The sequence below is a fragment of the Glycine soja genome, chromosome 5, assembly GCF_004193775.1.
Source record: "Glycine soja cultivar W05 chromosome 5, ASM419377v2, whole genome shotgun sequence".
Taxonomy (NCBI): Eukaryota; Viridiplantae; Streptophyta; class Magnoliopsida; order Fabales; family Fabaceae; genus Glycine; species Glycine soja.
This window is the reverse complement of record NC_041006.1, coordinates 33,700,601-33,721,646: the sequence shown is the minus strand read 5'-3', so window position 1 is coordinate 33,721,646 and position 21,046 is coordinate 33,700,601. Positions and strand designations below refer to the sequence as shown.

Genomic DNA, 21,046 nt, shown 5'->3' with positions numbered 1-21,046 from the left:
TTAGTCAGTGGCGTGAAAAGATTTATATATAAAAGCTGCAGTAGATGCCAAAACCATTGCTATAGTGTTTGATGCCATGAATGCTTTGAAAGAGGTTTTATGCCCCAAAAGAGGGGTACCTTTAAGTTCCCCATCTTGTATGGTACCTCCTGGTAGGGTTATCCCAGCTGCAAAACTTACGGTTGTGATGAGTGTAGCCACTAATAGATGTGTCTGCTTTGCTTCCTTCGGAAACACTAGCCCGTTTAGCCCATTCTTTGATTTTTGATCTAGTCGCAAACTTCGTTTGGCTCCAGCCATTTCTAATAACACAATTTGGCCCTGCATGTATTAGGTGAAATAGTAGTTAATTAACTGAAGAACCTAATAAAAATCTAATACGGTTACAGTTTGTTTCAGGAGGACTAATATTGCTAACTCAAGAAGGATATGTATAATTCTTCTAACAATTTTATGCATGGTGCATCGCGGTTTATGGTTGATGATATCAGTAAGATTTAAATATGTTTTAGGTTCATGAGAAATAATTAAATTTTAATTTTAATTTTTAATATTTTTTTTACATTGAGTTTTTAATAAAATAAAAATCTTATTTTTAGTTTTGTTATTTTATTTTAGTCCTTTTAATTAATATATCTGTTTTTATTAATTTAATCCTTATAAAAATTCATTTTATATTAGTTCATTTAAAAAATATTTGATAAAAATTTATAACAAATGATATGCATAATTTAGGGAAAAAACATAAAATATACATATTGAAATGATTAAAACAAAATAAAAAAGTATTAGAAATCCAAAACAAAATTCCTAAATTTATTAAAATCTAAAACATATTTTTGTAAAAACATGTTAGTAAACAAAATTTGAGGAATCACGTGATTTTTACTTCATGTGAAAATCAATAGAATGAAACTTGTTTCACTCTAAAATTCGACCAACTCTTTGATTACTATATTTTAAACAAATTTGAGTGAAATTCTTAGTTTATAAAAAAGAAAATCCCAAATTGTATTTTAAAAAATGAAATAAATTTCTAGTAAAATCATATTTAATTACCTCTCTTGTACGTTTATCTGATTCTGGATCTGGATCTTCGGTCTTAACATAGGCAACATCAAGAACTGTTTGATCTTTCTTGTTGACTGCAAGTTTGTCGACTCTGGGGTGACCTACAAGTTTGTGACACGCAACGAGGTTGGAATTTGGGAGGTAATGAAGGGGTGTGTTACCATCAACATCTTTCTCATTGTAAAGGTTGCTCAGGTACAGGTTTCTCATGATTCTACGTATTGTATTCTGTTTCCCCCCATTCACAGCATAATGAAGAGCATTCCAACCTTTGTTATCCACTATCTCCGAACAATCTGGATAGTATTTTATTATCATTTTCACAATACGCCGACTATCACTATCAGCAGCGATGTGAAGAGCGGTTCTGCCCTCGTTATCTTGCATGTATGCAGTGTTCTCATCTTCTTTAAGCAGCAACTTAGTCAAAACTGCATTCCTTGTTTTCACAGCATAATGAAGAGGAACCCAACCTTTCTTGTCCGCAAGTTTGACCGCCACTCTCACATGTTCATTCTTTAGAAGATCTCTTGCCATTGCTGTTATTAGGTTAAATCATTATCATCCTCTTCCTCATCAATACATTCCTTTATTAAAAAAAAATTTGATTTCATATTTGATACAACAACAACAACAACAACGCTTTATCCCACTAGGTGGGGTCGGCTATATGGATCAACTTCCGCCATAATGTTCTATCAAGTACCATACTTCTATCCAAATATGATTTCATATTTGATAAATGAAGAAAAAAAAAAGAGATTATGAGCTCGAATCTTTCTACTAACAAAAACTAACATTTGATTATTTCATCAATATAAATCGCATTCTCTTGTAATAAGAATGGGATTTGTTTGATTATTTCACTTTTGTAGAGATAAACTTTTGATTTTGTGTACTAGGGTCTATAAAGGGATCTTTATATGTTGGTTTGGTTTTAGGGGTTGCATGTATTGGTGTAGCTGGGGATTTTTGGTGTTTTTATTTCTATCTTTTGTAATGTGACTAAGGCACCTCTTGTTCGGTTAGGTTCTGTAGTTTGCAGTGAAAAAAACAAGAAAAAAAAAACAATAAAATGAGATGAAATTCATATTTTTATAATCTATTTAATTTAAAACTTTTATCTTAATTCACTTTCATTTTATTTCTTTCCGCCCAACCCAATGGATCCTTAGTTGCTTCTATTTTCATTAATATATTTTCAATTTAACTTAGTAAAAGAGCATACATATATACTTTACGACGAGAAAAATATCATGACAAATATATATAGGCTTCATATGAGAAACTAATAATGTAACCAACAACATAAAAATTATTAGAAAATAAACGAATGACAAAGCAGATGAACGTACGTAGCTAGGTTTGGTACCTATATCTTGGTTAATCACAGCAGCATGTAATGCTGTCTGATTATTGGGGCCATCATATGACGGTGATTTCACTTTCTTCAATATCTCACGCACCACTTGCAGATTTTGTCTTTCTGACGCCAGATAAAGCGGAGTCTCTTTGGCATTATTTGCATAATAGGAGTAATCAGGATCCATTTCTAACAAGGTCTTCACCACTTCAATGTGATCATAGCGCACAGCCTCATGTAATGCAGTGTCCAACTCATCATTTGTGGCCCTGATAAACTTCTGATCTGCTCCAACACCATTCTCAATGTCTGGTGAAATTTTAGCTTTGACATGTTCAAGCAATAATTTAGCGATATTGGAGTGTCCATACCTTGCAGCGACATGAAGGAGTGTTTCTCCCTTGGCGTTAGGGAGTAGAACTAGACGTCCACACTTGACAAGAATCTGAGTCACAAATTGTGCTGAAGCAGGTGTTGTTTTACCACTTTTACTTGTTGTAGAAGTCAAGTGTATATGAAGGATGGTGTTTTTGTTTGGGGTGAGCAGATTCTCCAAATTGTGGATATTGATGAACTCTTGGAAGTTGCCTTCCACCGCAGCAAAGTATAATGCACCATCAATGCGACAAGTGATATTCTTGTTACTGCCACCACCAATGTCGTGCAGTGATGGTGATGGTGGTGCTGACATATTCTCATCCAAATCAGTAGCTTCTGCGTGGTTTGCTATTGTTTCTGTCTCCATAAGAATTCTGCTATCCAATTTTAGGCTTTAAGTTAGAAATTAAGAAAATGATCGATGGACACATGCTATTTAACACCTAAAGAAATAAAGAGATACAAGAGAGAGAAGTGTAGGAATAGGAAAAAAAGTATTTAAACAACTAAAATCAATTGATACACTTGAAGAAAGAAATTAAAAACTTTGATGGAGCATTTAATATTTAGGAATGTTAAACTATTAGAATTTAGAAAAAGAGAGAAAGATGGGTGTTAGTGTTAATGGAATGTTTATATGTAATTACTCTACTTTAAGTTAACAAAAAAAAATCTTTAAACACTTAAAATTAATTGACACCTTGAGAGATAGCGAATGAAGAATGATAAAATGTGATAAAATGAAAGAAATACAAAAAATTAAAGTTATTGATGACCTGTTTGCTATTGAAAGATATTGAAATTTAAGGACTTATAGGTAACACCACCCACATGATACTGGTTTAAAAAATTTCACCATGCGTGTCCCTTTTTATAAACTGTTTCCTACCCCAACATGTGTCTTTCACAAAGTTATTTTCTTGTTTCCACATTCATTATATATCAATCTCTTACGAGAAATTCAAAATTTTCCTAGTTGTTTGGATCCTCGATCGATCCGCATCCTCAATCGATCCGCAGAGTGCATAGCGCACTTGTGTTAAAACAAATATTAACCAAAACAAAATCAAACGAAGTTCGGCTGAAATTAGTCGTTGTGTTTTATACGAAAAGATATTTGTATATAAGACGTAGTTTCGCAGAAATAAGCTGTTCGTGTATTTTATATAAAAAAAAGTGTAACAAATAATAGTACATTATTAATTAAAAAAACCAAAATTCCACCAAAAATAAATTAAAAAACCAACAAACACGTATAAATATATAATAGATTCGACGGAAATCACACTGTTTGTTACACGAAAAAAGATGGAGAACAAAAAAAACTTCGTACCAAATAGTATTTTTCACATTTTATTTAGTTGACTTTATCTAAAATTTGACGACCTACTGTATATTATTTTTGTCTGCTTTGGTGCTTCCTTTTTCTTTCTATATATCAAATGGGTGAACTGAATAAATTTGATTTACTTTTTTAGATTATAGCAAATGGATTAAAAATAATTCATTAATATGCTTGTAACTCATTAAAATTTATTAAAAAAATGCATGGTCCATTTAATAAAATAAATTCATTCTATTCATTAACATTGTTCGTGGATAGATAGGAGGATATCCATCAATAAAATTAGTTTAAAGAAAAATATTTCTATAATTATTTCAAAATATTCTCTCATTTATTCATATAAAAGTATATTAAAAAATATTAAATTTACTGTTTAACTAAATTTAAAGAAATTATTATCAATCCAAATTTGGCGTCAAAGAGAGGATCAACTTTTATATTTCATCCATTCCTTTTTAATTGTCAGATTTGTGAAGAATTTTTGTTTTTGCCGTTTGTAAAGTTCAAAATTACAATAATTACTCATTTATCAATTATATCCTTACTTGTTTTTATATCTTTAATTAATGTACACATGCATTTATGGAGTAAAAAGAAAAGGGGTGAAATAGAAAATTTTACAACTATTTTATTATAATCAAGAAAATTTATTATATTTTTTTATTTTTACAAAATAACCTTAAACGACAAATAAAAAGAAATTGAACGAGGACTATGAAGAATAATATCTTCTAATTTAGACATGCCTTTTGATGTAAGAGATATCTTTATTATATTACTTTTTTTTTCTTTCTCTTTGATAGATCCTATAAAAAATGTTCAAATATTCCATACATGAAGTATAAATTAGATAGAGTATTAACTTGATCTTAAATGATGCAAACTTTAATGTTTTTGTTTTATCATTTGATCCATCAAATACTAATTTAACACTTTTCATTTGTATATGCATCTCAAATGCAACTTTTTAAATTTAATATTTATTTGCAGCAAATTAAAAAGATTGAGGGTCCTGATTCATCTAACGACTTAACAATCTTTCAATATTTATGATATAAGATAAATACAAGTTTTGAAAGATGCAACGTACATATAAAACATATGAACAAATCAAGTTGCTAAAGCATAAAACATGTTTTAATAAATAAATAAAAAACTATAAATCAGGAGTAGACATGTAATGCAAGAGAAGATAAGTTCTTTTTGCGCATAAGTGTATACAACTAGGAGGAATCGTACAAACAATTACCTAGATGTCTCCTTGCCATGAAACATTTTCTTCTTGGAACAATCATAAATTTTGAGACGTAACTGACCAATGAAAATGGTTGTTCGCTTCCTAGTAAGATAACATTCCATCGACATTTTTGGGCTTTCAAACCATGCATTGAAGGATTTTCATATTGCAAGCCAACTATCCAAGTTGGTGGAACCTAGTTGTATGAAAAACACACTAAAACTCTATTGATCACTAGCACAAGACAAAAACAATCACATCTTTTCGATTTTCTTTTTCATTGTCAAGGGTGAAATAATAGATGTTTGGTTCTTCTTTCTAAAAAATCTAAGAACGCACTCACACCCCCAAAATGAACTATGTTTAATTCCGAAAAAGCACAAATATATTAGGAGTGTCTACAATAGAGAAGGCAATGGGTGGGCGGGAGTAACAACAACGCATATCTTCAAAACACTAAAGTGTGACTATGGAAAATTCACACATTACACATGTCTTTGCCCGCATGTCATTGTTGCATGTGCACATGTTTGTATAGATCACATGTCATTTAATTTGAGTCTCCCATTTACAAGTTAAAAAATATTTTCAACATGTACAATCATTCATTTGGGTTACTATCAAACGAGTTGATCTACATCAATGTTGTCATGATCTAGAGATACAAAGAAATCCCCATGGTCATCCAAAATCAAGTTGCATACTCACCAAGATAGACATGAGAGAAAAGAATCACCCAAAAAAGTGTAACATATGTTGAACCATTGAGATTCCAAAAATAAATGTCTTCATAAACCAAAAGGAGCTTCTAGCCAACAATAATATTTTTTTGTATTGTTGTATATGTATGTTATTTATTTAATTTGAATATCTTTTTTAAATATATTTTGTAGTACAACAATATAAATAATTATGAAAATAAATTATAAATAAATTAAGTATATTAAAATTAAAAAAACATTAATAATTCGAGTTTGGGGGGACTTGAATTCCTAACGGGATTGGAAAAAAAAATTCAATTTAAATTTAGGTCCCCCAAAGCCAAATTAACACCGGCAAACAAAAAAAGGGGCATTTGGAAGAATAATTTGAGGACGGGTTATATTGGTACATAATTTTAAGAAATGAGGTATAGGGATAAGAAAAAAGTCCTCTTCTTCACCCTCAAACTCTCCCCTACTCCCCCAACCTCTTATTCTCCCTCAAAGTCTCCCACTTCCTCTTTGTGGAGTTATCCTTCCTTTTCACTAACGAAGTTTGCAGTAAAGAAGCAAAGGTCTGCCTCCCTATTATTTTCTGTTATGTACCTATTGGTATACATTAGAAACTTGTTTTCGCTGTTTACTTAGGTACACAACGGAAACTTATCTCCGATTAGTATTTTTTAAATTAATTTTGTATTATTTAATTAATTTTTTTTATACATATGTCATATCACACACATGATACATTATATATTGTGGACGAGTTGGCTATAGGGGGATGACGTAGGTTCATATCACGCTTCTAAACGAGTGTCACTCACAATTTCTGAATGCTTATAAGCAGAAAACTAAACTTTGGCAACCACGTAGGAGTGAAAGGCTGCCATGCTTAAGGATGAAAAGCTCAACACGATAGCATCTCCTACACATTCTTATTGTTGGGAAGCCTATTCCTTGGTGCTCATTTCATGGGACGGGCCATGGTTATGAAATTTAATTAAGCTTTTTAAATTGGTTTTAAGGTTATGTTTATGTTAATCTTGTGTTTACAACAAGGATATATGGACATTTTTTGATTGTCGACTACAAGTTGATGATGAAATACATTAAGACAAGGATATATGAACTGGTTGGGCCCACGAGGACGATCCTGGATGCACTACAACTGGACAAGGTCACTAGACGTCGTACGATGATTCATAAGAAATCGTTCTTCACTAGCTACGTACCTTCATTGGCAACCAGTTCATCGCCTATCTTTCTAATCAGGTCTTATGCGAATTTGGCCATACATTATCGATGATGGGTTAAGAATGTTTTTCCTGCCGAGCATCGAGGACCATTTGTGCCTGTCGATGCCTCGTTAATCGGCACTACTGAGACTATCTAGATTGGATTCACACTTCCAAATCACTCCCCTAGTCAGAGGCCTTCCCTCTATGCCATATCAATACATGTTACACCAAACACCTAGCTAGATGATAAACATGATTGTTATGTAATTATCTTTATATCTCTCTTTCTTATTATATAACTATTATTATATAACCCATTTCTGGGCATCGCTTAGAATCTCCAGACCATATTGGATATGAGTAAAATGAACCCTGATACTAAGCTATATGGGAATATAGGTCAGCTACTAAGGTGGGCATAAGAGGAGGACACTTCAGGAGCATGCTCACAACGTTTCGTATTTAGTTATACATTTTGATTTCACATTTTTTATTTTTGTATTTTGTGTTTTTAACGCTGTGTTATGTTTTTATGATTAATTTAGTATGGTTTCTTATATATTTTTATCTATTTATATTTATCAAGTTATTTTTGAAATGTAGTTTAGGAAATATATTATTTTAGTTCGACTCCTTTAGAAACAAAATAAATACCAAATGAATAAAATATTTTTTTTTCTCAATTTTACGAAAACTTGTTTTTGTTTGATAGTTAAGTGTCTAAACTAACAAAAACATGTTTTTATTATAATAGGGGTGCAAAACATTGTTGAACCAAAAAAAAAAAACATGTTTTGATAGGATATAGATACGTACCCAACTATATACATAACCGAAATAAGTTTTTGAGAAGGACATTTTCAATTAACTTGTGAACTAATATTTTTTATTTGGAGTGCTACTTAAGGAAGATAAGAAGAATGTTTTATCAACCTATAAGTGACTACTTGGTGACAAATATTAATTTTTGTGTTTAAAAAACCAATACTATCAATAAAATCCTTAAAAGTTCATATTCATCCTTTTTTTTATCTATAAAAAGAAATCTTACAACTTTATGAAGGCCAAAATTTGGTTATTTTAATCAAAGAATTTAGAGATGAAAAAAAATAAGAAATTGAAGATCAACCATATATTACATAAGATTTTATAAATAAAAAAAAAAACATAAATAGCATAAAAATAAGGACCTCTTTACTTGTCTGATTTAAATGACTTTCATTCAATTCCTCTAATTTGGCCAAGATCTTTTCTTTTGTCCATTTAAAAAGTACTGCACGTACTGCACCTCAATCTTTTATTCGCTAGCTCAAAACTTTTAGAATACTGATTTAGGTCCTTCATTTTATAAATTTCTTCAATTCCCAGAATCTTTGCCAAATAGAACTGAGAGTGATGAACACCTCCCCGCCGAGGAATCTATGCCAAAGATAAACCACTTTATATATATATATATATATATATATATATATATATATATATATATATATATATATATATATATATATATATATATATATATATATATATATCAACTCGATTGGACTCATTAATATCTAATTAGGTCGAGCTTGATTCAAACATGAGATAATTTATTTTTCAACTGAACTTGACTCATTCAAGTTCATATATAAACAATTCTATTTATTTTCTTAATTTGAATCACATAAACCCAAAGTCATATTTTTTAAATTTTATACATTTTAAATTTTTAATATATTACTAAATTTTAGATAAAAATGACTGTTTAATTTTTTCTTAAAGACAAAATTTAACTTATTTATTAGGTTTGTAGGACCATAACATATAACAAAAAAGCATAATTACAATCAAGTCTGCATAAATAATCAAATAAAATATATTTTTATTATTGTTCTCACTATATATTATAAAACGTGAATTCTTTGGTTTTTGAAAAATAAAAATTATAAGATAATTATTTAATTACATTTAAATAGTTAAAAATTAAAATTATTTTCCTCACTATATATTATATACCCCTTTAGTATACCTGTATCTGTAATGAGGGACAAGATGGATAAGATGCCAACCTGATTAGATTTGCTTCAATTCAAATTTGACTGCATCTGATATCTTCTAGCTCATTTAATAGGAGACTGTCACTGTTACAGCTTCGTATCAATATATATCACACTATAGAGGAACTAAAAGAACTGCACTGAATAAAACTCAAGTTTATCTTGTTATTTTCCACAACTTTCACAAGAAAAAAGTTGATAAAGGAATGGCTACACCATTGAACGAGACAAGGGAACCAGAATGGAAGAAAGCGTGGACTGCAAGGAACACTTTGTTATCTGCTCCTCCTCTTCCAATACTGGCCATAGTTGGCATCGTGGTGTTTTTGCTATGGGTTTCATCACAGTTAAATAACAACGTACTACTCATCCATGCAAATAGCCACAACCAACGTGAACTTGTTCCTCTTGTTTTTGCCTCAGTGTTGACCCTCATAGCCCAAGGAACACGCCTCGTGCTTCCAGCACCAAGCGCAACACGTTTGCATGATGAAGATGTGGAGTCATCATCAATGCCATGGGGATGGGTTGTCTCTGTTGTGATGCTTTTGGTTTAGATATCCAACCGACTTCACCTTATCTTTGTAATTGCAATAGTGTTTTTGTTAGGTGTTGGGTTTGTGGTTGCTGGTTTCGAGGGTCCAGCACCTTTAGGAGAAGAAGAGAAGAAGAAGATAAGCTCAAGGTAAGGAGAAAATTCTATTTCTCATATCCTGCTTGTTTGTTTACATGGCTATATATAGAGGAATTCACATAACAGATTTGTGTCAATTCTTATCCAAAAGGAATATTCTAATAACAGATTTTGTTATGCATATGAGGGAGCAAACACCCCAAGCAGGATTTGGTGCTGATTCTACTAATTCGGTCTTCCAATTCTGCCCCTTAGACGTCATCATCAAGGTACGCTGGCTTCACCACTCTTCTCTTGGTCCCTTCTTCTCTTTGCACCTTTGCTGCTGGTGCTTCCTCTATTTTCTGGGATTATAAGCTTGCTCGTATCATTCCACGGCCCTTGGAAATTCACCTTGCCCTCAAGGTGATACGCTTCAAACCATGGCTACCCAAGTAATGTAGGGATCCCAAGGTCTATTCCGGTTGCACTCGGTTTAGCAGTTGAACATAGTGCAAAGGCAATTGATTGGGGCTTGTATGCGGCCATGATAGGCCCATAAAGAAGGGCAATGTTGAAGAACCTATTGAAGAAAATTGTGGTGCATTCCAAATTCTGGCCATTGTCAACCATGACCTGCAAAGGTGACGTCGCCCGACAAGGGAGCCCCAACTGAGCTACGAGCTGGTGCTGGGTGAAGTTATGGGTGCTTCCTCTGTCAACGAGGAGCACCACACTATGGTCAGCGATGAGTTCCACTAAGCGCAAAGCTTCAAGTGCCAAGTGGATCGTTAGAGAATTCAGACTTATTTGGGCCAAGTACGGGTCGGGTGGTTCGGGTGGGTCGATAATCGGGTCAGCTGATTGTATATTTGGGCTTGAGGGGTCTTCGTCCTCCGTGATGAGAAGGAAAACCCTAGAGGCACAATGGTGACCTTTATGGTACCGCTCATCACAATAGAGGCACAAATCGCGATCACGACGCGAGGCAAACTCGTCCGAGGTGAGGCGCTTGATCACCGGAGGTGGCTGACGAAGGGGGGCCGGGAGCAGTGGCGGAAGTGATGCAGCGCAGGACTGAGGCTCCGTACTTGGCGTACTGGTCGTCACGCGAAGAGGAGGTGGAATGGGAGGTGGTCGCACGCGCGGTGGTTGACGAGCGACAGAGAGCTTCTCCTCTTGTAATTTTGCGAGCCCGGCTGCTTGGACTAAGGTGAGGGGCTGGTGCGCCTGCACCTCGTTGCGAATCTCCGGGGCCAAACCGGAGATGAAACAGCTTAAGAGGAATGGCGGCGATAGCCCAATAATCTGGTTGGTCAAGTCTTCGAATTCTGTCAGGTATTGTGCTACTAAACTTTTCTGAGTAAGCTTGAATAGGACACCTGCTGGGTCTTCGTATTGTGACGAAGCAAAACGGGTTTGCAGAGGTGGAGTCGGCATGAGCAGGGGAGGTGGCAGTGGTGACTGTTCGGCGGGAGAAGGGTAATGGAAGGTGGAAGCCCGGTACAGTGGTTGTTGAAATGAGGGAGGGGTTCTCTCGGGATCGAACAAGCTCAACAACAATTGGCGGGTACTCTCAAAATCAATCCCAAGGGATTGAGCTAGATGCGCAAAGGGAGGAGGGGTGTGCAGCAACGAAGGTGTGTGGAAATGGGTATGGCAGCCATGGAAGGCGGCCATGGGCTCTCAATGAAAGCACCAAATGTTAGGTGTTGGGTTTGTGGTTGCTGGTTTCGAGGGTCCAGCATCTCCAGGAGAAGAAGAGAAGAAAAAGATAAGCTCAAGGTAAGGAGGAAATTCTATTTCTCATATCCTGCTTGTTTATTTACATGGCTATATATAGAGGAATTCACATAACAGATTTGTGTCAATTCTTATTCAAAAGGAATATTCTAATAACAGATTTTGTTATGCATGTATGCCTATGAGGGAGCAAACACCCCAAGTAGGATTTGGTGCTGATTCTACTAATCCAGTCTTCCAATTTTGCCCCTTAGACGTCATCATCAAGGTACGCTGGTTTCACCACTCTTTTCTTGGTCCCTTCTTCTCTTTGCACCTTTGTTGCTGGTGCTTCCTCTGTATTCTGGGATTATAAGCTTGCTCGTATCAGTTTTTGTATGTGTATTTTTTTTATCAGCGTAATAAAGCAGTGCTAAGTTTATGGTTTTAGGATGCACATGTTTATCAAGCCATCTTGTTTCATTATATCTTTTGTTTGTCTACCTTTTATGTGTATACAATAGATTTTTAGTTCCTCTTAGATTACATTAATAATGAAATGGATACTTCTTGTGAATTGTATATTGGTTAATAATTGTAGTACTTTACGTCCTTACCTAAAATAGATTATAGATGGGTATCTCAATATGCAGACCAATTTCAAACAGGATCGTTAGAAGAATTGAACAGCTAAACCAAACTTGCAATAATTTCTGTAAAAAGTTTATCATACTGAAGCCATGATAGGCTAAATAGCAACAAAAGTATGTCACCTTTCGTCTGATGCTAACTTGAAGAAAGGTTCTTCGGTTTGAAGTTGGAAGAAAACAGTTTTGGAGTCTCAGTCGATGGGGAAAATTGAACATTCTCTACTCTTCAGCTTCTTTTTGCTGGAGAGCAAGATGACAGAAGAAAAAGAACATAATAAGGAATTTGTCCATTTCTCAATTTTAAAATGAAAATTCTAAATTAGCCAGAGTCAGGACATTCCTCATCTAAGCTTTCAGGCCACAACCCACCTGAGCATGAACTGAATGAGGCTCAAATTGGCTTCACTAGATGTTGGTAAATGAACAAAACCCGAAGAAGAGAAGGTTGGAAAAGGGAGACCAAAGTGATGGATGAGACAAAGGAAAAAAGGGTAAACAAATGGGTGAGGATCCAGAGACATAGAACTCTAGGCTCAAAGACAACTGAGAAACTAACATTGCTTTGAATAAAAAATACAAAAATAGATACGAATAATGATATATAGACATTATATAATCTATTATATCTATACTTTTTCTCTTTTCCCCTCTAGGTATTAAATAACATTGGAGTGTTCACTTGATTATTTAACATGTTGACACGGGTACACCCTGTAAAATGACAGGATTTGATGAAAGAAAATAGGATAATAGAAGTGTTAGGATAGAAAAGAGAAGCCTCAATAGGAGGAGACTCCAGCTGAATGAAGAGAACAACACTTCCAATGAAGAGAACTTGATATGGTCGATGCCATTAGGTGGAAAACTTCGGATGCTTTGGATTTTTATTTTTATTTTCCTAAAGCAAGCTTCTCACAATGAAACAGTTAATGGAAGTTACCATACGCTGCATGATTGTCAGAAAAAATTAAAGTCCACGGATAATAATTCATTAAAAAAAAAAGTGCAAATCTACTACAGATCCAAACTCGAGCACTGCATAAGATCAGGAACATTAAAATATTTAACTTGCTTTAAAGAATTATAAGCATAGCTTTCCAATTTGAGAGCCGATAAGATTTTCACTACATTTAGTGCAGTGAATTTCATAACTGTTGAAGATCCATGCAAAGCATTTTCTCAGGTTCTGTGACCTTCCATAACCATTAACATGACATTTATCTTGTAAAGCTTTTGACAGAACATTTTTCCTTGGAAATACTTCACTGTAAACATACCTCCTAACAAAGAATTCTCCAGTTGAAAGCCGAAGATATGAAGTACATTTCGTTACCACAATACCCATATAATCCAATGAAAAGTTCTGCCCAATGTGACTGGACAAAAACTTTACCAGCAACAACTTTTGCATTTCAACACATTTTGTGTATTTTAAGAGACACGAACAAAATCCATATGTAATAATAGAGTTTAAGCATATTCATATTTACATGATACGCATGCATAAAAAAGTTCTTTAGTTTCCTACATATGACTGCAACCTTCAAGACAAAAGTCAACTGAGCTACATGGAATAAACTATTTTAAAACCAGTACATACAGCAATAAACGAAAATACAGCCTCCATCAATCTCCACCCAAGGTTTAATGGTGTGACTTTATGCGAATATCCAGTTTCAGTTGTGGAGAGCCAAACAAACAAGACGGAATCAAAAGGAACGTACTTGATGGAGCATCAGCATATTGCCCTTGCACGATCTTGGTAAAAGATTGTAGTATCAGAGCGTTTCCTTGATGCCTAGCCAAGACTTCATACTGAAACTCTGCCATGGACTTGGGGCCAATGCAGCTAATGCGGACTATGTTCCCCAGATGCTCATGGTTATTGTGAACAATAAACAGATTACCATCATTTTTCTCTTGAAGAACAATTGTTCTCTGGTTAATACTTAAGAATACAGTGAAAAATTTATCATATGCGAACCGTGTTCCCATGCCTACATGTCTATGGCTGAAGTGGAGGAATAACTCCTTGGATGAGGCAACAAAATCACAACCAGTAAGAGGGCATGAACATGGTAGATAGATGCATTCCTTCTCATGGTTGTTTTTCCTGCTGTAACTAAATGTCTCTTTGCAGCCATAGTTTGCATTTGGGCATGACATTTTAATACACTCCAAGACCTTCTCAATAGCCCGGCAACGGTTATAACCAATGGGCATTAAACACATAGGACACTTGTTACTGAGTCTCACACAGCAAGTAGAGCAAGCAATATGTCCATTCTCACACTGAATTGTCATTTAATCACAAATAAAGTTATCAAATTAGATTTTTCATTACATGGAAAAACCAACAAAACAGATAGGAAATAAAAGAAAAACACAACAAAGGGAATAAAATGGAGCTAGGAAAACCTTGGCTAAAGGAAAATAGCATAGCAAGTCAAGCTGATTGCTATGAATTTCCGGGGAATTCCCCTTCTTCTATTACATTAACCAAATGAAATCTTTTCAATGAATTAAACTCATTATGAGTTTATTACATAACATTTGGTTAATGGACCCTACTTTGTCAATTCCTTTTAGTACCGAACTTCTTCACAAACTACAAGGATGTGGATTCGAATCCCTTTCGCAATGTGAGAACCTTGTTGTTGGGTGATCTGTCAGTGCCCAGTGAGCCTTAAGGCATGTCATGGTCCTGGTGAGGTCCGGACCCAACTCACCTAAACTTCAGATATTCAAAAAAAAAAAAAAAAAAATCTTCACCAACATCTCCACTCACACGACTAACCAACCTAAATCACTACCCAAAGGCTGTGCCTTTATTCCAAGATCAAAAGCATAAGACCCTTTTTTTCCTCAAAATTTCAAAATCACACACAATTCAAACACAGCCCTAAAACGCTAAGAATCCTAACTGAATTTCTCAAGCCTCTAACCACAACAACCCTTTCACAAACCTCCATCCAGAATCAGTTCACCAAGCAAACAGGAGAAAAAATAGCATTCACATGCAATCCCATAAGAAAAACCAAATAAAAATGCAAACTTTAGAGACAAAAACACCTATATCAGAAAAAAGAAAAACAAGGGCATGGAGGGAAATTAACCTGGAACACAGGGGCAGCCAAGGGTTCATAGCAAATGCAGCAATCGAGGACATCAGGGTCGGAAACGAAGATTGGAACGGACCTATCCCTGCTACTGGTTCCAGCCCCATTTGCGTTAGAATTCGATCCATCGTGGTGTGGAGCAGCGTGATCTTCTTGCTCCTGAGTTCCAATTGAAGGGTCCACCATTTCAAAGCTTCGTTGTTGTTGTTGCTCTTCTTCTTCATCATCATCATCCTCTTCCCTGCGTCGCTTATGGGTTCGGTTGCTGGGTCCTTCCCCATCATCGTACCCACCAAGTGAGATTTTCACCATCTCTCTCTCTCTCACAATGATTCTGCTTCTCCCTCTGAATTCTACACACCTTTTGTATGCAGAAATGGTTGTCGTTTCGTGCCCTGATTCCGTAAGGTCGCAAATTTATTAATTTTAACGCGCCAACCAATCGGATCATATTGATGAAGATCCAACGGTTCAGATTTTAGTCAATGTGCATATAAGGTATTTTGTTGGTCAAGATATGCATTTAAAGGTATGATTTTCTGATCCTCATCAAACGGTACCAATTCATGGATAGGGATGAATCAATTCCATCATCAGTGAATCAGAACGGTTGATAGATCTAACGATTTTTTTTATAAGGACATGTATTAATTTAGGGTAATTCATGATACAAAGTATTTAATTATATGTCTATTTAAAAAGTTAAAAAAAACATTTATTTGCGAATAAATTTAAGATTTTGTTAACTTATTATATATATATATATATATATATATATATATATATATATATATATATATATTTGAAATATGTAAAAAAAAGTATTTAATTATAATTTTATAGCGATAAAAAAATTATAACTTTTTAGTGTTTAATTTTTTACAAGATATATAAATGATGAAGATGATTATAATGATATCCACTTTATTTAGATTGACAAGAATTTCATTCATTAAAGATAAACTTAAAAAAATGTGTCTCAATATGTTACAAAATTTATCTAAGTCTTTCGTGGGTGTTAATGAATTTCTCTTCTTAAAAATATAATAATACATTTATGTATATCAAAAGAAAGTAAGAGAAAGTGTCATTCAAAATAACTAAATGATATATTTATTCAAATAAGAATATATAAATCACACTCACCAAAACACAAGAAAGAGTATGTGATCAATAAGACCTATGGTATAGATTTTCTATTCCATAGATTTTTTTAGTTTGTTGGGGAATCATAAGTCAGTGTTCGACTTAATTAACTTAATTGGGTCTTGGTTAATTTTGACCAACGATTTGATGTTATTAATTTTTTTTTTCTCTACAAATAAGATATTATATAAAACTGCAGTGGGTACAAGTAATACCCACAAAGATTACATCCATTGTTCTTATATTGTCTTACAAAAACAGATCAATCCACTAAAGGTTATACCATATTTGAAATTACAAGATTCAAATATTAAATAACCTTTTGGTCTTTGACCCACTGTTCACGTTCATCCATCTGCATTAGTTACAGATATTGTATCAGCACCTCCTCCACGGTTTCAAGTCTTAACACTTACATATTTGATGTTATTACTAATCAAGCTCCAAGTCATATAATGGTGGTTTTTCCTTCTAATGCTGAGATGCAGTGGAAAAGGATTGAGTGTTGTAAATTTTCAATAAACCATATGCAATACCAAATGAGCATCAAAACACATTACGTCAGATTATCAAGAGGTTTTAAGGAATACCTGGATCCATAGAACTTGATTAACACACAGCGGAATCTGACAGTGGTCACAAACAATTGGTTTAATGACATTCTTCAACCAAATCACCTTCTTCCTTATGGGACCTTCGTTTTCTCTTCAGATGGGGAGAGGAGAAACTGTTTGTTGATTTGGTATATTGGGGACCATAATCATGCCTTATGTTTTAAACCTATTAGGGTTTCCATTATCCCTTAATGGGCCAAACTGATTCCGCTCATTAAATCCATATCAATTTTCTAGCCGTCTAATGGGCTCACTTAAATAGATCACTTTATATTAAACTCATTTAAATGTAAATAACTAATATAAATGTTATAATATAATATGTAGCCCATATTAATTAATTAGGAATTATAAAATTCCTAACAATCTCCCACTTGGGCTTCATATTAACCTTAGACATTTATATCACAAAATTCTTTAGGCGTGCAACCGTATGTTATTTACTTTTAGACTCCTTTTATACAATCTGGTCCATCTCATATAGCAACAGAAAACCACTGCAGTTTTTCATCACAATTTAGTTTAACTAAGCCACAATGATCACCACTGTTACTCATACTCGATGACATAGATCAAATATGGATAAGCGGCATGGAAATTACATACAATGTGATCTTAATCATGTCTATTTCCAACTAGTCCAAACTTTATTCTTTATAGATATCAATCCAAAATGCAATACAAATATTGCACACAAACAAACTTATAATGAAATGATAAACTTCAACTTTATTTCTGCAGAAAATCCAAATAACAAATATGTTTGTAAACCATAAGATATAGAACATAAGTAAGACTCCCACTAAACTAAGGTATTGTCAGGAATTATACCCATATGAGCAATGTGCTCGTGAAAAAAAACTTTAGTGTCATACCTTTAGTAAATGGATCAACTAGCATGGAATGAGTTCCTATATGTTCTATACAAATCTATATTTTTCTGGATTCTTTATTTAACAACCAAATACCTTATGTCAACAAACTTTTATTTGGTTGAATCCTTAATAAGACTGCTAAGATATTGTTTCAATAAACACCTGATGGCTACTTAATGTTGGCGACAACAAGCAAGCCAGTTACGATAATTTAGCAATCATCAATTCTAGTATAATGTCTCATAGCAAAATATTAACTCCACCAACATGGTCAAATGTGAATCCTTATGTGAAGTGATTGCTATTATAACATTCTGAAATAATCGAAGTCAGAATACCCAATGATCTTTAAACTTCTAGACTTTCGATATGAAAACACGTAGTTTCTTGTTCTCTTCAATTAACGCATAATGCGTTTTACTACTTCTAGTGTTACATGCCAAGATTACTCATATATCACTTTAGGATTCCCACAAAATAATTTCAAACTCTAAATTTTACACATGCAGATTTGAGATTCACATAATATGAGTAATTTAAACCATAGTAGTAACAACAACAACAACAATTAAAGAAGAGAACAACAAACATGCAATGCATAAATAATCTTTATGGTAAATTTCAAGACCCAAACAAGATACCTAGCGCACCATTAATCATCAATCTTTGGATTGAAAAAGACTAACTGCAAGCGGTACTCTCAATGCATTGATCAAACATTAATGATAAGTCCTATCAAACAAAGGTTGTCTTTGGACACTCCATTGCTCACATGAAAAACTTATATGACGATTATTCCGGTCAAATAATGATTGTCTTTGAACATTTCATTATTCACATGGAAAATCACACTATTTATAATCACCACATATTTACCATTGCAAGCATGTAATTATTTTGTCAAATTGTGTCTTCCTTTGGGCCGAGCACAATTCATATGAATAATTTCATGCAACATCCATGTAAATTCAATCAAATAAATTTACGCAACAGAGGTTACTTTGACAACATGTTGTTTCAATCAATTTAACCAAAAATACAAGACAATTTAATACAATAAATTGGAGGTCTTAAAATTACACAAATTTTCTTAAAATTACACAATTAACCAAAAGAATCTTTTAAAGATACTAGAGAAAAGGTTTCTTTATAGTCAATGTCTTCCTTCTGAGAAAAGCCTTTAGCAACTAGACGAGCCTTATATCTCTTGATATTACCCTTTGAATCCTTCTTGATTTTAAATATCCATTTACAACCAATAGGTTTCACACCTTCGGGCAATTCGATTAGATTCCAAAATTCATTGTCATTCATAGACTTCATCTTATCCTTCATGGCATCAATTCAATTTTGAGAGTTAGAACTGTGCATAGCTTGACAGAAGTTGATTGGATCATCCTCTGTTAAACCAACACCATCCTTATGTTCTTAGAGAAATATAATATAATCATTTGAGATTGCATTTCTCCTCTCTCTAATGGATCTCCTTAATGACACTTCTTGAGGTTGTTGAGGTTGCTCTAAAGGTATTTGAGGGGGAACCTCATTGTTATCTTGTTCTGGAACAATGTCAATAGTTTGAACATTGTCTTCTATTACTGGAGTTGTGTCTTGAACAGTAATAGGTATGAGGACTTGATCACTGTAAATAACAGGTTCTTCCTCAAAGACAACATTCTTTATGTTCTCTTCCTTCCTAAACTCAACTTCCTCAAGAAATCTTGCATTTACCGTCTCGAAAAAAGATCTTAAGGTGGGATTGTAAAATTTATAGCCTCGAGAACGTTCAGCATAGCCAACAAAATAGCAGCTAATTATTCTTGAGTCAAGCTTTCTTTCATATGGCCTATAAGGTCGTGCCTCAACTAGACAACCCCAAAATTGCAAATGTTTAATGCTTGGCCTTTCCAAGAAGTTGTAGGGAAAGGACCACAAATGTTTGTATGCACTAGTTCCAAGACGTCTTTAACTCTTTCAGCATCTAATTTCCTTATGTTTGTTTGTTTGCCCTTTATGCATTCAATACAGACCTCAAAGTCTGATAAATACAAAGGGTCAAGAATTTCATCCAACACAAGTCTCTGAATTTTTTGTTTAGAGATATGGCCTAAACGCTTATGCCATAAGGTGGTTGAATTCTCATTTAATTTTTCATTTTGTACCATGTGAACTTTGCAATATTTCATTATAGGAACTAACAACATCAAACATGTAAAGATTATCAATTAAAGAACCAGAACTAACCATATTTGAATTTTGGTAGAAACTAACTTTATTATTTCCAAATGAACAAGAAAATCCAAATTTGTCCAAACTAGAAATAGAAATCATATTCCGTCTAAAAGACGGTACAACAAAAGTCTCAAACAAATCCAAATAAAATCCAATTTTTAAATGTAATCTAAAAGTTCCAATAGGTTCCACTGCAACCTTCTTGCCATTACCCACAAAGATGAATCTTTCATTATCACTTGTTAGTCGGCTCCACAGGCAACCCTGCATAGTCATACTTATGTGAGTAGTAGCACCAGAATCTACCCACCAAGTATCTTTAGGTACAAAAGCCAAATTAACTTCTGAACAAACTAGAATAAGAAATTTACATTTCTTCACACGCCATGCGGCATACTTGGGACACTCTTTCTTCATGTGTCCCGACTTCTTGCAGAAGTAACAGGTAAATTCCTCATCTTTATTTTGTTTCTTTTGCTGAGAAGTCCCTTCCGCAACACCCTTAGTCTTCTTCCTTTTCTTATTCTGAGAGGTCAAAGTCAAGTGAGCACTTTCAGTCCTATCTCTCTATAGCCTCTCCTCTTCTTGCACACAGTGAGATATAAGTTCATTGAGGGACCATTTGTCCTTCTGAGTGTTATAGCTCACTTTGAATTGTCCAAAGTGTGCAGGAAGCAAGATCAAAACTAAGTGCACGAGCAGG

General features: G+C 33.9%; 2 protein-coding genes across 2 annotated transcripts; both read right to left on the bottom strand.

The window, feature by feature from the left end:
* On the bottom strand, positions 1–3,179 carry LOC114411328 (ankyrin-1-like). The gene is made up of 3 exons (XM_028375040.1): positions 2,444–3,179; positions 1,060–1,610; positions 1–321 (listed from the first exon to the last, which is right to left on the bottom strand). The coding sequence occupies exons 1-3, from the start codon at positions 3,177–3,179 to the stop codon at positions 1–3; spliced, it is 1,608 nt and encodes a 535-aa protein (XP_028230841.1).
* A 10,566-nt stretch (positions 3,180–13,745) lies between these two features.
* Positions 13,746–15,846, bottom strand: LOC114412622 (E3 ubiquitin-protein ligase SINA-like 10). Its single transcript, XM_028376586.1, has 2 exons — positions 15,474–15,846; positions 13,746–14,649 (listed from the first exon to the last, which is right to left on the bottom strand). The coding sequence occupies exons 1-2, from the start codon at positions 15,786–15,788 to the stop codon at positions 14,002–14,004; spliced, it is 963 nt and encodes a 320-aa protein (XP_028232387.1). The 5' UTR covers positions 15,789–15,846; the 3' UTR covers positions 13,746–14,001.
* Positions 15,847–21,046: the final 5,200 nt, after the last annotated feature.